The sequence below is a fragment of the Streptopelia decaocto genome (genome assembly GCF_964273445.1).
Source record: "Streptopelia decaocto genome assembly, chromosome: 7".
Classification (NCBI taxonomy): domain Eukaryota; kingdom Metazoa; phylum Chordata; class Aves; order Columbiformes; family Columbidae; genus Streptopelia; species Streptopelia decaocto.
Window position 1 is genome coordinate 19,145,315 of NC_138661.1, and position 17,290 is coordinate 19,162,604.

At 37.2% G+C, this 17,290-nt stretch overlaps 1 protein-coding gene across 4 annotated transcripts in view; it reads right to left on the bottom strand.

Annotated features, from left to right (window-relative positions):
* Window positions 1–225: 225 nt before the first annotated feature.
* TTC8 (tetratricopeptide repeat domain 8) overlaps window positions 226–17,290 on the bottom strand; it is a 49,324-nt gene continuing 32,259 nt past the window's right edge. For all 4 annotated transcript variants that reach the window (XM_082058742.1, XM_082058741.1, XM_082058743.1 and 1 more), the window contains 8 exons: window positions 15,615–15,700; window positions 13,961–14,048; window positions 9,745–9,855; window positions 7,610–7,749; window positions 6,052–6,226; window positions 4,100–4,222; window positions 2,546–2,629; window positions 226–920 (listed from right to left, as the gene is read on the bottom strand). In XM_082058742.1, the coding sequence (XP_081914868.1) occupies window positions 804–920; window positions 2,546–2,629; window positions 4,100–4,222; window positions 6,052–6,226; window positions 7,610–7,749; window positions 9,745–9,855; window positions 13,961–14,048; window positions 15,615–15,700 (924 nt within the window). In that variant the 3' untranslated portion in view covers window positions 226–803. The remainder of the gene's footprint in view (window positions 921–2,545; window positions 2,630–4,099; window positions 4,223–6,051; window positions 6,227–7,609; window positions 7,750–9,744; window positions 9,856–13,960; window positions 14,049–15,614; window positions 15,701–17,290) is intronic.

The following is a 17,290-nucleotide window of genomic DNA, read 5'->3' on the forward strand; positions in this document are numbered from 1 at the left end:
TTCCAATCAATGTCTAGTTCTCAATTATTAGTACTGAACTCCACAAGCCTCTAAATATCCTCTTCCCTCATTGAGAACAGGAATAAACTATTCGTCCTGGGCAGAGAGGAGCACACATATTTATGCTCTTTTGTACCAGTTCTGTGGAGGCTTTCAAAATACGTTTAGAACACTGACTCTACTTTTCATGGCAATAAGGATCTAATTACATAAACAAATGAGACAAACCATACGAACTGGAATTTATTTAATTCAGACAGTACAACAAGGAATATAAGAACTTCTGTTTTACATATGTATTTTAATTTTTTTTAGTTATTTTAGTTTTTAAACAACATTTGGTAAGAAAGTATACTATGAAAAGCCAACTTTGAAGACCAGTTAGAAGTGCTCTTACTCTGTGTTACTTGACAGATTGTCACACAGGAATATTTAAAACCACTTTTTTCTGCAGAAAAGTCAGAAAAAAATCCTTTTAAATGTTCATTAACATGAAATAGAGACTTACTTGCTTATATACCAGACAACTATTGCAAAGTTGTCATACTGGCAGTATCCTGCCATTCCTGTAATCTCTCACATATGTAGTTGCAATGTGTTGTACCTGCATTTTAGTAAGTGATACGTTTTAAGACGGCACAAATAAATTAGGACTGCTAAACCTTTCCAGACACTTGAAGTAACACAGGTTTTGCCACAGGAATGCATTAAGTATAGTTTGTCTCCTTAGAGCTAGTGTTTTCAAAAAGATGTACGAGGTGTTAGCTCTGGCTAACTGTTTTTACATAATAAAAATATGCTCATTAGAGCACAGCAAAGTGCTGTTTTAACTCTTTGATGAGTTGTTGTGTATCAACATGGCCTGGAAATGCTTCTTCTGACTTCTTAGCAGCCGCGTAACTCCTCTGAAGATCTCCAACCTGGAAGAAACACACAAACGAATTTTGTAAATCCAAGCACTGCAGTATTTGCATCATGTATTCTGTGCAGTACGTTTCTGATGCTCACAAATGTTTAAACATAGCTGGTCCTGAGAGTGAAGAAATAAAAGAGAGTCAGTGTGGAAGGTTTTGAACTCAGGGTTATGCCCGCCTTGCACCAAGGGAGGGGAAGAAAAAGACAGCAATATGATTTCAAGGAGAGAGATGCTTCAAAACTTTATATCCAATTCCACCTGACTTCTTGGAGAATGGACACAGCGCATCATCCCCAGTGCTTGAAGTGAGGAGGAATACAAAAATGGAAGATTCATTTTTAAACTCCACAGAAGGCTGTTGTATATACAGGCAAAACACAACCAGTTAGCCCTTTGTAAGAGCCGCAACTCCATGGGGTTTCCTGCTTCCTCGCAGAAGAGACACAGCCATGTTGGGGAACTGATGTGGCTCCTCTGCTGCTTTTACAAGTATGTTTCCACATTGTTCCCACTTAGGGAACTTTATTTTTTTCTAAATAGCCATCATTTTTTGGAAGGAGGAAGTGTATGTAAGGAGAAAGTATGTTCAGAAAAAAGAACCCAAATGTTTGGGAACACATCTAGCAAAAGCGACTGCTCCTGGGTGGAAAGGAAGCAGGTGTGGAAAGCAGGAGGCCTCTGGTGCCTGTGCATCAATCAACACAGAGCTGCAGTGCAGCAGAATCCTCTGAATGGGAAGAAACCAGGGTCCTGGCCAGAGAAGTTATGTTTTGCAAACCATGGCCTTAAACTGCATTTCAGGATTTCACTACCACACTGCATCAACACACACCTGTCTTCTCCCACAACCTATGTAGGTTCTTTGTGCAAAAGCTACGTAACAAGACATTTGCAGATTAGGATTTACTCCCTAATCAGTAAGTACAGAATGCAATTATTCAAAACCATCTTATGTTTCACAATGGAGAGGATACGCTTACAAATTAATGGGTTGTTCTCTCCTGACGCATGTACTTTAGTATCTGTAGGAGTTGGGCTGCCCACACACTACAGACTCATAACGGAATCTTGAAGGTGTAGGCACAGGCAAAGGAGCAATTTTTTCTTGTGAAAAATGTAAGGACTTGTACAAGTTTCTCCTTATTAACAGCAATGTTGAACACACTGGTAATTCAGTGTCCAAGATTCTCCGTATGGAAGAAATTATTAACACACAAAATTCAAAGGTTGTAAAGCTGAAGAACAGACTTTCCTTTCGAGATCAGTCAGATCATGGGAGGAGTAAATGATATTCTTTCTATAATTACTAATAAATCATATGATACTATTTCGCTTCATATTCTGAAAAAGCCAACAACTGTAAAGACTATAGACAGAATTGTTAATGGACTGTTCATTTTCTGGGCATTTGGAAAATTACAAAGTTACTTTATAGCTAGTTGGCTTCATTTATTTTTACACACAAAGCCTCTGGGTATTAAAATGAAAATGTAACTTCAGTGTTCCTTGAGTTTATGCACTCTGTATTCTTTTGTCTTAACTATTTGGTATTCTCAGTAATAACAATAAAAAGCCAACTGCCCCACCAAGGCTCAACTTTTAGATTACAAGAATAGGATAGTGCATTACCTTCTCTGAGAGTATTGCAAAATTGAAATGGGGCTCATACATGTGAGGTGCTAAAGATGAAGCAGTCTGCAGAAAAGCTCTTGCCTGTGTAGAGAAAGAAAAAAAATACAATGAAATCTGTGAGGGAAGGTAACAAGAATCTGAAGCAATTTTCATAATTCTTAGAAGAAATCACCCTGTGTTTTATTCATAAGGCCTAAGAAAGCCATTTTCAACTATGTATTATACCAATACAAAATTAAGGTCAATTTGTGAATGCTTTCACTAAAAAATTGAGAACTTAGGCGGGGGAAAACAAAAGTATCTGTAAACTGCTTGGGAAGGCAGAGTTAAGAACTTATCAACACTCCCTAAATCTGACAACTCTGAGTACACGTAACAGCACTTATGAAATAGCACTGTGAAATAAAATAAACCCAAGATAAGCAAAATATCTTCATATTTTTTATTCTTCTGTGCATAACTGTATCGCCATGATGATCCTTATTTTTAATTATACATATGATAACAGAAAAAAACTGAAAACGTTAAGCTAAAACCTAAAACATAGATGAAACAATTAATTATAATGGAAAGGTTCTGCAGTGCTAATTATTAGTAATCACAACCTCCACAACTGGATAGAAGTTCCATCTGGGAATGAAATGTCTGTAAATTTAATGATGACAAAACTGAAAATAAACTCAAAGCTTATTTGTCACTGGAAACATCTAGTACTGGGCTCATTTCAGTTCTTCCATGGTCATTGCTAGGTTACCTGAAAAAAAAGTTAACTTCAAGAATTTGCTCTTAAAAAAGGTATTTACAAGTCTTTATATTGTATTGTAGCTCTCTGATGTATACTTGAATCCACCAAAGGAGGTTTGCTCCCACAAGGATTAAAACAAACCCACAGTAATTCAAACTGTCCAACAAATGCATATTAATTTTCCCTGCATAAGTATAAAAAATGAATGCATTTAATCCACTGTGCATCTCAATTACACATCTAAGTGCAATACAACTCAGTATACTCACAGTAGGTCAGACAAACCACCAAGCTTACAGATGCAAAAGTGTTTATCAAGAACCTGCTACTTTGAGACAAAATTCTAAAGCAACCTCCTTGGTGAAAAAAATCTTTTAAGACCTGATCTGATTTCTGTCTTCTGCCACCCAACAGAAGTACAGTATTTATATATATACATTTATTTTTATATATACACTTATAAACTGAATATATAGTCAAAGTTGTATTTAAGTGATTATTACAAAGTGATGGGTTTGGGTCTGGGTATCAATTTAGAAAAATGATCTCAACAATTGCAAAGCCACTGTAAACCTTGTTTGTCTTTGAGGAACCATTTGAATCTGCCTCAGAATGAGCAGTCTAATGGGAGATGGCACAACAACGTGGAGGTTACACAGTAACATGCATAAAAGTTACCTGTGTTTTTGGCCTGTAATAGTAAGCTAGATGTTCATATGATGCCTCCACCTCAGGTAAATGATACATTTCTTAAGTACGAAAGGGCCAAAGGGAGCATTCTGCTTAGGCTGAGATTCAACACCAACCTGTTCGATGTGACCTTTCCGCATTTCCAGCACAGCCAAGTTGTTGTAAGCTTCTGCATAGTTGTTATTGTTGATTAACGTTAGCTTGAAACACTGGTAAGCCAGATTCAGGTCTCCTATCCCCTAAAAGTAAGATTGTATTTTAATTTGTGAAAAGATTGGAAACAATATGCATCTGTTTTGTTGTCTGGAGTGTCTTTTCACCCATATGCACTACAAATTACAATAAAAATAGGCTGATCAGAACCATATGTGCTTTCTTCCCAGACTCTCTCATTTGCTTCTTATTCTTCCTCCAGACAGAATTGTTTTTCTCCAGCAGACTTCAATGCTCCAAGTGATATTCACTTCATTTAACTTTTAGATGACTAAAGTGTCATCTAAAGACTACACTATCTGTTACCATCTGTAATACAGTATGAAAAACAGAGATGTCTCCAGAAAAGTCATCTTGCCCCTGTCTCTACACAGATTGAAAGAAAAAAAAAATCATATATGAGCCTAGTTTTTAGAAGACAAAATTAAAGGGAGATGAATCTCTTTGTATAGAGCAGCTGACTACCATTCAATGCTCTAGTGTTATGACCAACACTGATACAGCATCAGGTTAAGCATTTAAAGTGACTATCACTAAAAAAAAACCATGCGCATCACAGAATCACAGAACGTTAGGGATTGGAAGGGACCTCAGAAGACCATCTAGTCCAAGCCCCATGCCGGAGCAGGAACACCTAGATGAGGTTACACAGGAATGTGTCCAGGAGGGTCTTGAATGTCTCCAGAGAAGGAGACTCCACTACCTCCCTGGGCAGCCTGTTCCAGTGTTCTGTCACCCTCACTGAGAAGAAGTTCCTTCTCAAATTTAAGTGGAACCTCTTGTGTTCCAATTTGAAACCATTACCCCTTGACCTACCGTTGGTTGTCACCAAGAAGAGCCTGGCTCCATCATCCTGACACTCATCCTTTATATATTTGTAAACATTAATGAGGATACCCCTCAGTCTCCTCTTCTCCAAGATAAAGGGACCCAGTTCCCTCAGCCTTTCCTCATAAGGGAGATGCTCCACTCCCTTCATCACCTTTGTTGCCCTGCGCTGGACTCTCTCCAGCAGTTCCCTGTGCTTCTTGAACTGAGGGGCCCAGAACTGGACACAATGTTCCAGATGTTCAAATGTCAATGTTTTAGGCAGTATAAATGAATGTCCTTATCCTAGCTGCAGTATAATCAAGTTGAACAGTTCAGTTTCTTTCTGACCTAAGTTAAATCACAATCTGCATGTGAAGACAACTTACACTAGAAAGCTGTAAACAACTTTATTCAGTAAACTTATTCTTGGCACGCAGCTAAAGAGAAATCTAACACAACTTCTGGAAGAACATCTGCAAAACTGGGCGATGGACCCAAATTAGTGTGGAAGTTTAGCAAGCTTTATCACATAATTACACAATATTTCTGTAACTGCCTATAAGACAGAAAGACATGCTTTCTTAACTATGACATACATAATGCTTTAGTGTCTGCTACATGTTGCTAAATAGGAATTTTAATGACAACAGAATCGTTCTAATGCTCCATGTAACACAAATAACAGCTCAGAGAAAAATATCTTTAATTAAGTTTTTTTTGTCAGGTTAGCTTCTATTGCAGCAAAGCCCTTCAAGGACTGGTATGTGTTGCAAATTTTTAGAAAGAAGGGAATGCTGAAGATAGTGGAGAGGGAGCATCTTTCAGCAGGAGTAAGCTATGTTCTGTGAAGATGTACTGAGTGTTTTTATTTTGCCTCTTCTTCTCTATTGAAATGCAAATAAACATTTAATCTGCACTGCACTTTATCCTGTACATTATCAGGTTTCATATTTGAAAGTAGGGCAATGACTCCTTTCTAGTTAATCTTTTTCCAGTTTTTGTAAAATTAGATATATTCAGAAAGGTTATTAATATTTTTTTTTACCACAGCCACGTGTCCCAAGTTGTACCACACATCTGCTGTCTCCTCCTCATTTTCAGCCAAGAACAGTGCACGTTCAAATGAAGATAGTGTCATATCATATTGCTGGGCATAGAAGCAACAGAGGCCCAGATTGTTAAAAAGTTGGCAGTTATGAACACCCATCTGCAGGAGCCGTCTAGATTGAAAGAAAATAATTTATATTGAAAAATAATTTCAAACAAGAGTTCTATTTTAAATGACAAAGTTCTCTCCTTTCTCCCTATTCCAAGAAGGTGTAATAATCAAGCGTTATAGTCTTACACCTGGGAAAGGTTTCATGAAGGGCAGTGCAGGGTATTTCTCATGAGCAGATTCAAAGCTGTGCAGAACAGTTGTCACGTGAACTAGGTAACTTCTGACTTTTTGACTGTGCCACATGACCTGACTTTACTGTAAGACAGAGCTGTACACAAACCTCCACCATTCCCTCTTTCCAATTCCTTAACCTCCATCAAAATGTAATTTTTTGCAGTTACTTTTTATAACTTGTCAGACTTCAATTTTTCACTTGATTCCTGTCCTTCAGCACTGCTCTAATCACTACTATTACATCTAGTATGTGAATCTGCATTAATCTTACATTCGAAGCATAACTCGGATTTTGATTCAATTGATGTTTAATGTGTCGCTTAGCATGAAGACGTTTTATAAAACTTCTGTTTATTAATATTTATAGGACAATCAGATATGCTAAGAGGGCCAGGGAAAAAAGAGGGCTGCTGTCTGCTGCATGACTAGGAGTTTCTGAACCTAAAGCATAAAAGAGCTCAGGTCCAAGAGAAATGAGATCTAGTGCTTATCTTGACTTAATCTGCTCTTAGACTTAAGAACATGAGTCAGGTTCCTTTGCACTCTAACTGTGTTGAAATAAAAAGCAAGCAGCATTGTTTAACACTGTATTTTTATGGATTTCAGTAAAACATGGGAGAACCCCAGCCCACATTCAAGTAAGGAATTTTGTGGTCACACCTGCTCATGACTTCAGGTGGAGTTTTCCAAAGACTACTTTTTTCAAAGGGCTAAATAGGAATTCCATTTGCCTCCTGAATGCAACTGAAGCTGAGAGTAACATCCAGTGTTCTCAAACTGCCTCATGCTGTGAAAGATCATTTCTTGTTTTTTAAATAAAGTAATAACTGTTCTGATAATCTTTTTTGATACTTGTACATACTCCACATGTAATGATGACAAGTTTTTATGAGAGAGATATAATTATTACTGGCAGAGAAGACACATAAGTTCGTATGCTGATTTTATGGTGATATTTGCTCAATCATCATTTTCACTTGATTCCTGTCCTTCAGCACTGCTCTAATCACTACTATTACATCTAGTATGTGAATCTGCATTAATCTTACATTCGAAGCATAACTCGGATTTTGATTCAATTGATGTTGTTTAATGTGCCCTATGCCAGTGCCCTAATATTATTTTTTTGCTATGAGCATTACAAAAATCAACCCTTTATATTACCGTCCCACACATTCAGCTCCCCCTCCCTCCCCACAAGTGTATATACCTATAAAACCGCAGAGCTATCTCAGGTTGGTCTGAATAAAAATGGTTACTGCCAATGCATGCAATGGCTTCCACGTGAGTATTATCTTGTTTTAAGACGTCTTTATAGTACTCTGCAGCCGTGGAGATATTGTTCATTTCCTATACAATTGGAAAAAAAATCAGATTAATTCTACTATCACCATTATAATAATAAAACTTATTAAAAAGTCAATCTACCGAGTGCTTTATCTATGCCCTGTAAAGTACTTAACTAGGATTAATTATGTATAATCTTACAGTTCTCTGATCATACAATGCAACATCACCATTTGGAATCTTCACAAGTGACACACATCCATAAGAAGAATGCATATTCTTTTATCAGTGCTAAGTGTACCTGCCATTACCTCTATGCCATAGCTACAAAGAGAGATTTATTTTTTAGAAAAACAGACTGGTCAGAAGCTTAGCATCTGCAATGGGCATTTGCTACTTCTTGCACAATGCCTTGTGATGCACCATACTGTGCAGTCAGTTTCCCAGTATGGGAACATACAGTAGATTGATTCATCCAGTCAATGTCTTATTTATTTTCAGTGCCTTGTAAGTCAACTCGTTAATTACTGTGAACACAAATGAAAATATAATAGCATATGAAGAATTATTAGGCGCATTTGAAAATTGGAATAATGGATTTATTACCAAAACTTTACTAGCTAGGATATGCCAGTCAAGAAAACTCTATTCTATAAAAATATATGCTTGGATGTATGCTACTTGGAAGATGAATTAGGGTAAACTCATTGTTGTAAACGTCACACTGTCTCTGATGAGTGCAAGTCACCAGAGGACTCTACCCCATATCAGAAGAAAATAAATTAAAAGACCAAAACACACTTCTGTGTTTAGAGACGAATAATTTCTACCTGTGTGCTGTAGATACACTGTTCTCTCAATGTGACTAAAGAATAAGCTTTTATTTAACCTCAGCAGAATATTTAGCTATGAAAAAATGTACTTCCTGTGATTAAAAGAAACAGTACTAAAGCAGTCCCTTTAAAAATATATTTTTTTTAAACCAAAAAAGGTCTACAACTGTTTATACTGTCAAAAGGTAATGACAGGAGAAAGCTCTGATTAAGATGCCTGATGCAAATATTCCACTTGCAAGTCTACGTAATGAGAACAGTCCTGTGCTGCAGTACAAATCTTTGCTAATCAAGCTACAATCCTGCACTCAGGTGTCAGTGCAAAACTAGATCCTGTCAACTATATGCTGCTCTTTAATAATTCCTTAAAGGGTTATGCAACATTATGTATGGTTCTGCAAAATAATATCCATATTAAAAACTGTTTAACAATTCAGAAAGACAAGCTTCCAAAAATTATGCAGTTGTTTTCTTCCTAGCTGAAGGACAAAAAGGATTTAATATGAAAATGGATTAATGCTTAGAGGTTAGATGAGAATGATGAGAACAGGAAAGAATGCCAAGTATAAGCGTAGACAAAAAAAAATAATGCATGACTTTGTTTAAAACATTTGTTCTGGAATAGCATCATTACCAACTTTCAGTGAAAAAACAATATTTAGTCCACTTTTTGACATGAAAATATACACTTTTAAAATACAAAATGCTTGCTTACCAAGCTAAAATGAAACTTTTAAAAACTAATTCTGCTTAAAATAACATCTGCTTTCTAAACTAAGAAACATTCACATTCCAACTGTTCTCGCAGAACTAAGAAACTAACAGTAACACATAGCGCAAATAAAGACAACATTGACAAGTAGACTATTTTGCTGTTTAATCCTACTAGCAGGCTGTCAGTGACTTGAGCAGTTTTAGTACGATGAAACACATATAAACTAGACATAGCTACATGGACAACATCTGGACCACTTGACAATGTGGACTTGCTTCTGTGCATCACGGGTAAACAGGATCTCACTAGTGTGATTAACCATTTAAACAAATAAGGCTCCCCTGATACTACTTTGGTGTCTGTGTAACGTTTCCTGCTTTGCATTAGTGATAGTGAAAAACAGCATAGTTCATTTTTGATGACCTGACAGTTATGTTGAGCTATTGGTTCTTTTTTCTTGCTCAGGCAGCTAACCATGGCCACAATAAGGATTGCACAGTGGGTACATACCTCGTAAATTCTGGCAATTCCGCAAATTAGAGTCACTTCTCCAGGAAATCGATCTAACCCTTGCTTGAAAAGGTTCAAAGCTGTTACAGGCTGATCCAAGCGCAAATATACCTAAGCAAATAAAAAGTGTACATAAATGTCAAGTGTCTGGCTTTTATACTTGTACTGCTGTTTAACAAGGGAGATAAATAAAAGGGATGACACCTCCCTTTATGCAGTAAACCATTAGCTGAGATGGTGAATAGCAGTGGGAAGATAATGCAGTGAATACTGAATAAATCTCTGCAATGAAGATAAAATAGGCTAATTAAGATAATTAAATTTAAAATTAAATCTACATATTACTAATTCATCTGGACATTACTAATTAACAAAAAAGTATCTTGCTATTTATTATCGTACCAAAATAATACACTTTGACAGAGTAGATCACCCTGAATATTTTCCTGTTTAATATTTTTTTTAAACTTATGGTTAGGCTTGAAAGAACTGGATCTTCAGGTTGATAGCGCTGGAATACCAAAATATTTTACTCAGTCAAATAAGACTGCACTGCACAGAGCAGTGACCCTTCCAAACTTCCTCACTGCTCTGCCAACCTCCCTGTCAGAAACAATCACATCCCATAACAAAAAAAAGGGCAGTTTGGTCTCTGTGATTTTGGCTTCTGTGTTGATTAGGACAACGTGTGATGTGGATAACGTTGTGTGAGAATTGGTCAAAGGACATCAACATGTCGACAGAGACCGCTTCTGCAGTTGTCTGAAAACACAACTGTAAAGCCCTCCCTTGGGAAGCCAGATGGCTAAGAGTGATTAATCTGCCTCTTGCTGAGTGGAAAAGTGCTTTGGGTGCTCCTGTTGGAGAAAAATTACATTAAATAGTGCTAATACCTGATATGACTAAAAAAGGGAAAGAATCCGTGACTGGTATCCTGACACAAACATTTTGTGATGCAATGTAAGAAAAATATGAATGATAACTGAACACATGAGAAACCTTCAAACACATTTTCTGCTTCTGCCCTTGAGTTTTATGGACTTTTGAGTATCAACAATCAAAATATCAGTTAAAGTCATAAGTTCTTTATTTGCATCCCTACAGATACATACTGCCGTAGACATTTGCACAGAATTCCTTATTATGACCACTAGAGTGACATTCTTAATTGTCAAAGAGCTGCTGACTGTGAGTGCCTTGCTAGTAAAGGGACTGCCAATTCAAGTTGAGCACTGGCAAAAAGAAACAAAAAATAGGCACTTTTCCCAGTCATTTTGCTAATGTCACTTGCATTTCCTATATTAAGCTAAAAAACAAATTCCATCTTGTAAAAAACAATAAAAGAACAATTGGTTTGGGTTTTTTTGGGGGTGTGGTACTTTGTAGACTAGGCCTGCACTAATGACACCATCCATGAATATGCTTTAAATCAACAGTTTATTCCTAATGCACTCTGTCTGGGAATGTGGCTGTATCTAAAACAGACTTCAAGTAATTTGCTATAGGTTTTCATTTATAAACCATGCAGCAGTTTCTGGTGAACTTTATGTCTGCATTAAATTTCAAACTTTAAAAAATAGTCTCTGTTGTGAGTGTCAGCCTCCTTATTTTCTTCAAGTAACAGTTTTCTACAACTAAATTACTCTAAAGACTTTCAGTGGAAAGTACACAGATGAAAGAGAATACGTGATAGCTGGTTATAACTTCTTAATTAAGAAGAACCTTGGCTGGTTGTTTTACTCCTAAGTATCACCTATGTGAGTGACTTATACAATTGGTCTTAAATACGGGTGCTAAACCAATGCACACTGCCATACCTAAAATAATTCCATATTTTGTCTGAACTGAGAGAAAATTTTGATTTGCTGTTTTTTTGTTTTGTTTGCTTGTTTGTTTTTTGACCTGATTGAGCTGTGAAGCACAGATATCTTCATATTCTTAGGGTAAAAGCTGTAAAAAATGAAGGACAGGAAACTTCCCTAGATCTGCTGCCTTTTTATCTGTTTATGAAGTATGTTTTCTGAGCATTATAACTCAAGTCTGCTCTATTGCTTCATCTGGAGGTTCACTCCAAAGACGCACTCGCCAGAGATCCTCTGCGCAAATATTAGGCTAAGGCAACACAGCCACAGTACTCAAGCACGTAATTCCCACATCCAGCGGCACATCACACTGCCCAATGTCTCTGCAGATGGCAAAGCTGCTGCCCAGATGCGTGGCAAAAGAAATGAAAAGACAGATGGGACAACATTTACCTACTCACAGCTTCTTTGGGGAGATCTGCTCTTTAAGAGTATTACAGCTATAGCCATTACGTTTTAGATGCTAACCACAGAATGACTTGGTTTTCTTTTTGGTATCTCTTATCTCTGGTATAAATATCCTATTTCCAGCTCTTCTGGGTCATGAAATACTTTGTAACTTCTCAGCAACCATGATGTCTTTAAAAACTCTTTGTGGTTTTAGTCTTCTTTTGGTCTTTTATCTTTACATAAACTACATTTCAAAGGAGAGTTAGCTTTCAGGAAAATATATATTAAAAAAAAAGAGTATAGCTGTTGTAATAATGAATATAAACAGAAAAATAATTGGTACTGTAGTAGCGGTCTGTTGGCACAGAACTTGATGCAATCCTATTATTATTTTAATGGCTGTTTACCTCAAAAGCCTTATCTTTTCAGTACTGTCAGGTTGAGCTATATCTCAGTGCCCTACTCTATTGCCTGCACACACAGAGTCACTAAATCATGTTGTGCAGTGCTTTATACTTGAGCGAGAAGCATTATGGAGTGGGAGGTGGAAGTTCAAATGCAGCTCCCACTCGAGCTAGTAATGATGTGGGGCGATGAATATCTCCCATAACAAATCACTGTTTGTTAACCCAGTTACTCTGCCAATTTAATCACTCTGTGTAGCTCCTGTGTTTTCAAGAATGACTCCTGGTAGTGACAAAAATCTAAACTTGCTAAGCTCAGTTGAGTAAACTAACTCCAACTCCACAAGTCTGATGAGGAGCAGCTGAGGGAACTGGGGGTGTTCAGCCTGGAGAAAAGGAGGCTGAGGGGAGACCTTATCGCTGTCTACAACTACCTGAAAGGAGGTTGTAGCATGGAGGGTGTTGGTCTCTTCTCCCAAGTAGCAAGTGATAGAACAAGAGGAAATGGCCTCTAGTTGTGCCAAGTGAGGTTTAGATTGGATATTAGGAAAAAAATATTCACAGAAAGGGTTATCAGGCATTGGAACAGGCTGCCCGGGGAAGTGGTGGAATCACCATCCCTAGAGGTGTTTAAAAGGCATTTGTACAAGGTTCTTAGGAACATGGTTTAGTGCTAGATTCAGGTTATGGCTGGACTCGATGATCCTGAGGGTCTCTTCCAACCGAAATGATTCTATGATTCTATGATTCCAACTGCTATAGTGAAGACAAGTCTCCAGATAGCAATGATGATCATATAAATACTAAATGTAAAGGTAAAGCAAGTATCATAATATGAATATCTGAATTATCCACCAGCAGTGATGACTTCTGGATAGGCCTGTGATAGCTGGCTTAAAGGGAGCTGATCAAGAGCCTCTGATTGATTTCATCTCTTTCTAGGACAAGATGAAGAAAAATGCAGTTTTAGTTTCTCACAGGCCACCTCTTCTTGAATGTCTTGGAAAATGTTTAGAACCTGATGTGTACCCTGGTAAACAAGTAACTCTGAGGCTTAGCTGTGCCACTTTTTCTTTCAAAGCCTTTAATGCCTTCACTTTGACAGAACATTCTCTATTTCAAGGTCTCCGACTGCTTCCTTTAAGCTCACTTTGTTTTGATTTTGCTTGTGAAACTAGGATTTTGAGCTTCACTCTTCACTTACTGATTTATTGCATTAGTTTCCTAGGAGACCATATATAGCTACATTGCTCTTCATACTGGATCTCCAATAACTCTTTATCTGTATAATCCTCATTGGCCTTCAGAGCAAAGACTACAGTAATGTAGCAGATTTTGTGTGTGTGTGTGTGTGTGAAATCTGGAAGCTCTAAATCCCTCTGTAAACTACAGACTTCAATTTCAACTGTTGGCATGTATTACCTCAAGTCTATACAGAGACCACACACTACTAAACTTAATGGTGTATCAAGCTCAATACCCAGCTATTCTGGTGTATGGGCTTCTCAGGGATAGCATGAAATTTCACTTTGTTCTTAAACAAGCAAACCTATGACTTACTTTTGCCAAATACAAGATTGTATCAACCATGTCCTGTTGCTTGAGAGCTGACTTAAATTGTTTCTCGGCTTCACGATATAATCCTAACCTAAAGAGACAACAGATAAATATAGAAGGTTTGTTGTGTGTGTTGTTTTTTTATTTGTTTTTTAAGTTTATTAAATGATAAAGCAGTGCACACTGAAGCAAACATGAACTGCCCAAACGCATACTTTAAGGTCATATATTTGCATGCAAGTTACCAAAAACATGCTGTTAAATATATTAAGGTTACAAAGACAATGATTCAAAACTATGAAAAAGGAAAATTCATGAAATCTTAATTTGCCTTCCTCTTGTACATGCAGCCTTTTGGTGCTAACTGAACAATGATGTACTCATTTTCACAGGACTCCTTCCTGCTCCTTGTGCAGAATGGACAGTAGAAAACAAGCAATTAAAGACATGCCTCAACCTCTACCCACATGACCTTGGAGCATTCAGGACAGATATAATGTTGATACCCTTCACTGTAAACAGAGTCTGTTTCATCTCAGAAGCATTTGTTCTGTAGTATTACTGTAGAAAATTTTGCAGTAATCTATAAATGCTCTATAGACTACAAGATTAAGAGAACTGCACCATTTCAACAACAGCAAAAAGGTACACTTTCATCTTGAAAGAGAAGAAGGACCTCAAAACTCAAAACAAAAAAAAAAAAGAAAAATAATCAGTCTAATCTTCTAAAGAAAGTCAAATGAAGGTTAAGGATAGTGAAGAATTTCATTAGTTTGAGTATCGAAAAAGAAACAATAGTTTCAAGCCAAGATATAACATGGAATTTTAAAGGGCTAACTGCTTCATGTTATCAGCCTGTTCATACAATAATTGCTTATAGAATTGTAAAGACTGCAGATGATATTTCAGTTTCTTAACAGCCAATGCAGTATCCATGTTTTGCATCTGCAGGACAAATACATTGTAAAGAATTAAAGTACTTGTTTGAATTATGGGAAGCTGGGTTGTATCAAGAGGAATGTCACCTGATTTGGTAGAACCAGCTGTTACAATCATGGCTAGATCCTCAGCAATCATTCTAAACTGCTTTCAACAAGCTGTCCTCTCTGCTGCTGTCACTCCTTCCTCAGAGCAGCACAGCTGGGGTACCCCTAAGTCATTTCTATCAGATGCTCGGGTATGGGGTGCCAGTGCCGAGGCCTTGGCATCTTTGGAACTGGTGTTTCCTGGGCAATGCACTGCTGCCAGAAAGTGTCTAACCTGAACAGTTCATTTTTTATTATTTCATCAATCTGAAGCCCTCATTGATAGTTAATTTCTGAAGGTAATATTGTAATGTTCATTTTGTGTGGTCTGTTTTAACAATAGTTCTTTGAATTTATTTATTGACTTTTCAAACAATGACTTTGAAATGCATTAACAAATGTGAAGAAGCAACTGATTCAGTTACTTAAAGGTACTTAGAGTTGTTGCCATTACCTCAAGCAGTAGAACATCATGTCCTTTTATATTAAAGAAGATGTAACTGTAAGCACAGCGCTCTCCAACTAAACACTTACTGAACTATTTTTCAGTGTTCAGCATCGCACAGCACACCCGACAGTTCAGGTCCTGCCCTCATACTCACCGATCACAGAAGAAGTGAACAACAGCTTACCTGTAGTAGCACTTTCCAATTTGGACTTTCCACCACCAGTCCTTGAATTGTGCGTGCTCAGTGGCAAGGGCTGCCAAATCTAGAGCCTTCCAAAACAAACCCATCATCTTAACATTAATACCTTCAGTGTTTCCACAAAGAAAAAGAACACAAAGTGAAAACCAAAGATTTTTGTAAAGAGAAAATTTTGAACAAAAAGGCCCAGTAAACCTGAGGTAGGGCCAGTGCTTTATGTTTACTATTGTTATACCTTATTGCATAAAGTAGCTGAAATGATAATTTGTCTCTATAAGAATACATAATCCAAATAGCTGCTCGTAATTCAGAGAGAAAAAATAAAATTTGATTAGACTCCTGAAGTGCTGCTTCAGAATATATAGAATATTTGTGTAAGCCAACACACTTTTTCCAAGGTTCCCATCCTTGTTCACTAACAGCTGTTAAAAACAAGTAAAAATATACTAAAATAAAGACATCAGTTCAGCCGGTTTGAAATACTGTAGAAATTGTCATCTCACTGCCAACATCAGGCTGTCTCCACTTCTGGGAACTCTCAGATGTGTACCATAAGAAATATTTCTTCCTTTTTAAAAAAGTCTGTGATGTAAATTGGTTTATGACAGATAGGAAAAACATATAAATATTCCAAGAAAGAGACAAGTGTTGAATAGGGTGGAAGTCTAAAATCTCTTTTATCTGGTATATTGGAAATGTAGGTATGCTAATCAATGTGCTACCATCAGCCACCATAGACAGAATCTGTGGCTTTGCAAGTTTTAGCTATAATTTCAACATTTCTGTCAAAACAAATAGATGTGTGTTCTGTACCAAAACCCACCAAATAAGCAATTATTAGTGTTCATTTTTTTAAGTTCCATTTCATCTCATAACAAATCAAAGCCATGCTATGTTAGTTACTTGTATTTTAGGGATATCACAAGAAACAGTCCAAAAAGTCTTAATGCTGTATTTATATAACAAAGAACTGACCTTTTGTTTTGTTTTCATAAACATTTTGCAGACCACAGACACGAGAAATTAGCTATTACTTAGGAACAATGTGGAAAAGTGCTGTGCACTGGCCACTCAGTAGCAGAAGAACCAATAATTTCCAGGAAAAACATATAATCTGAATACTTGCAATACTAGAAGGAGACTAATTTAGTAAAACCAACCTTTGGGTTTGATTTTTGTTCTTCTGCTAGCAAAATGAGGCTGCAAGTAATGAATGGTATAGATTTGACACAGCACAGAAAAGCCAGTGGAGCTATAGCAACTTGGACAAGTTGCTCTCTTTTGGCTCTGTGAGAAAGAATAATTTGTTTTCTATAGCAGTCCAGGCTAAGAAGTTGTGTTGATGTTGTCCTCAAAGAGAAAGAGACAGCTGTCATTCCCTGCCCCTGTGACAGGAGAGGGAAAACTGAGGAATGCTCACAACTCTGAAGCCACCAGTTCTTCATTTCGGTGGAATCCTGGAAGACCTCGCGTGGCAGCTCTTACCTCAGTTGCCCTTTGTTTCTTATTGGTTTTACAAATTGCACGCCAGGGCCTCTGGACCCTGTAAGAGGGAAGAAGCTTGCTTCAAGACAGAAGCTATCAGCTTCCCTTCCAGACAAATTCTTTCATCTGAAGGTATACACACAATTTTCTACCAGTGCTGGGAGAATTTGGGAAAC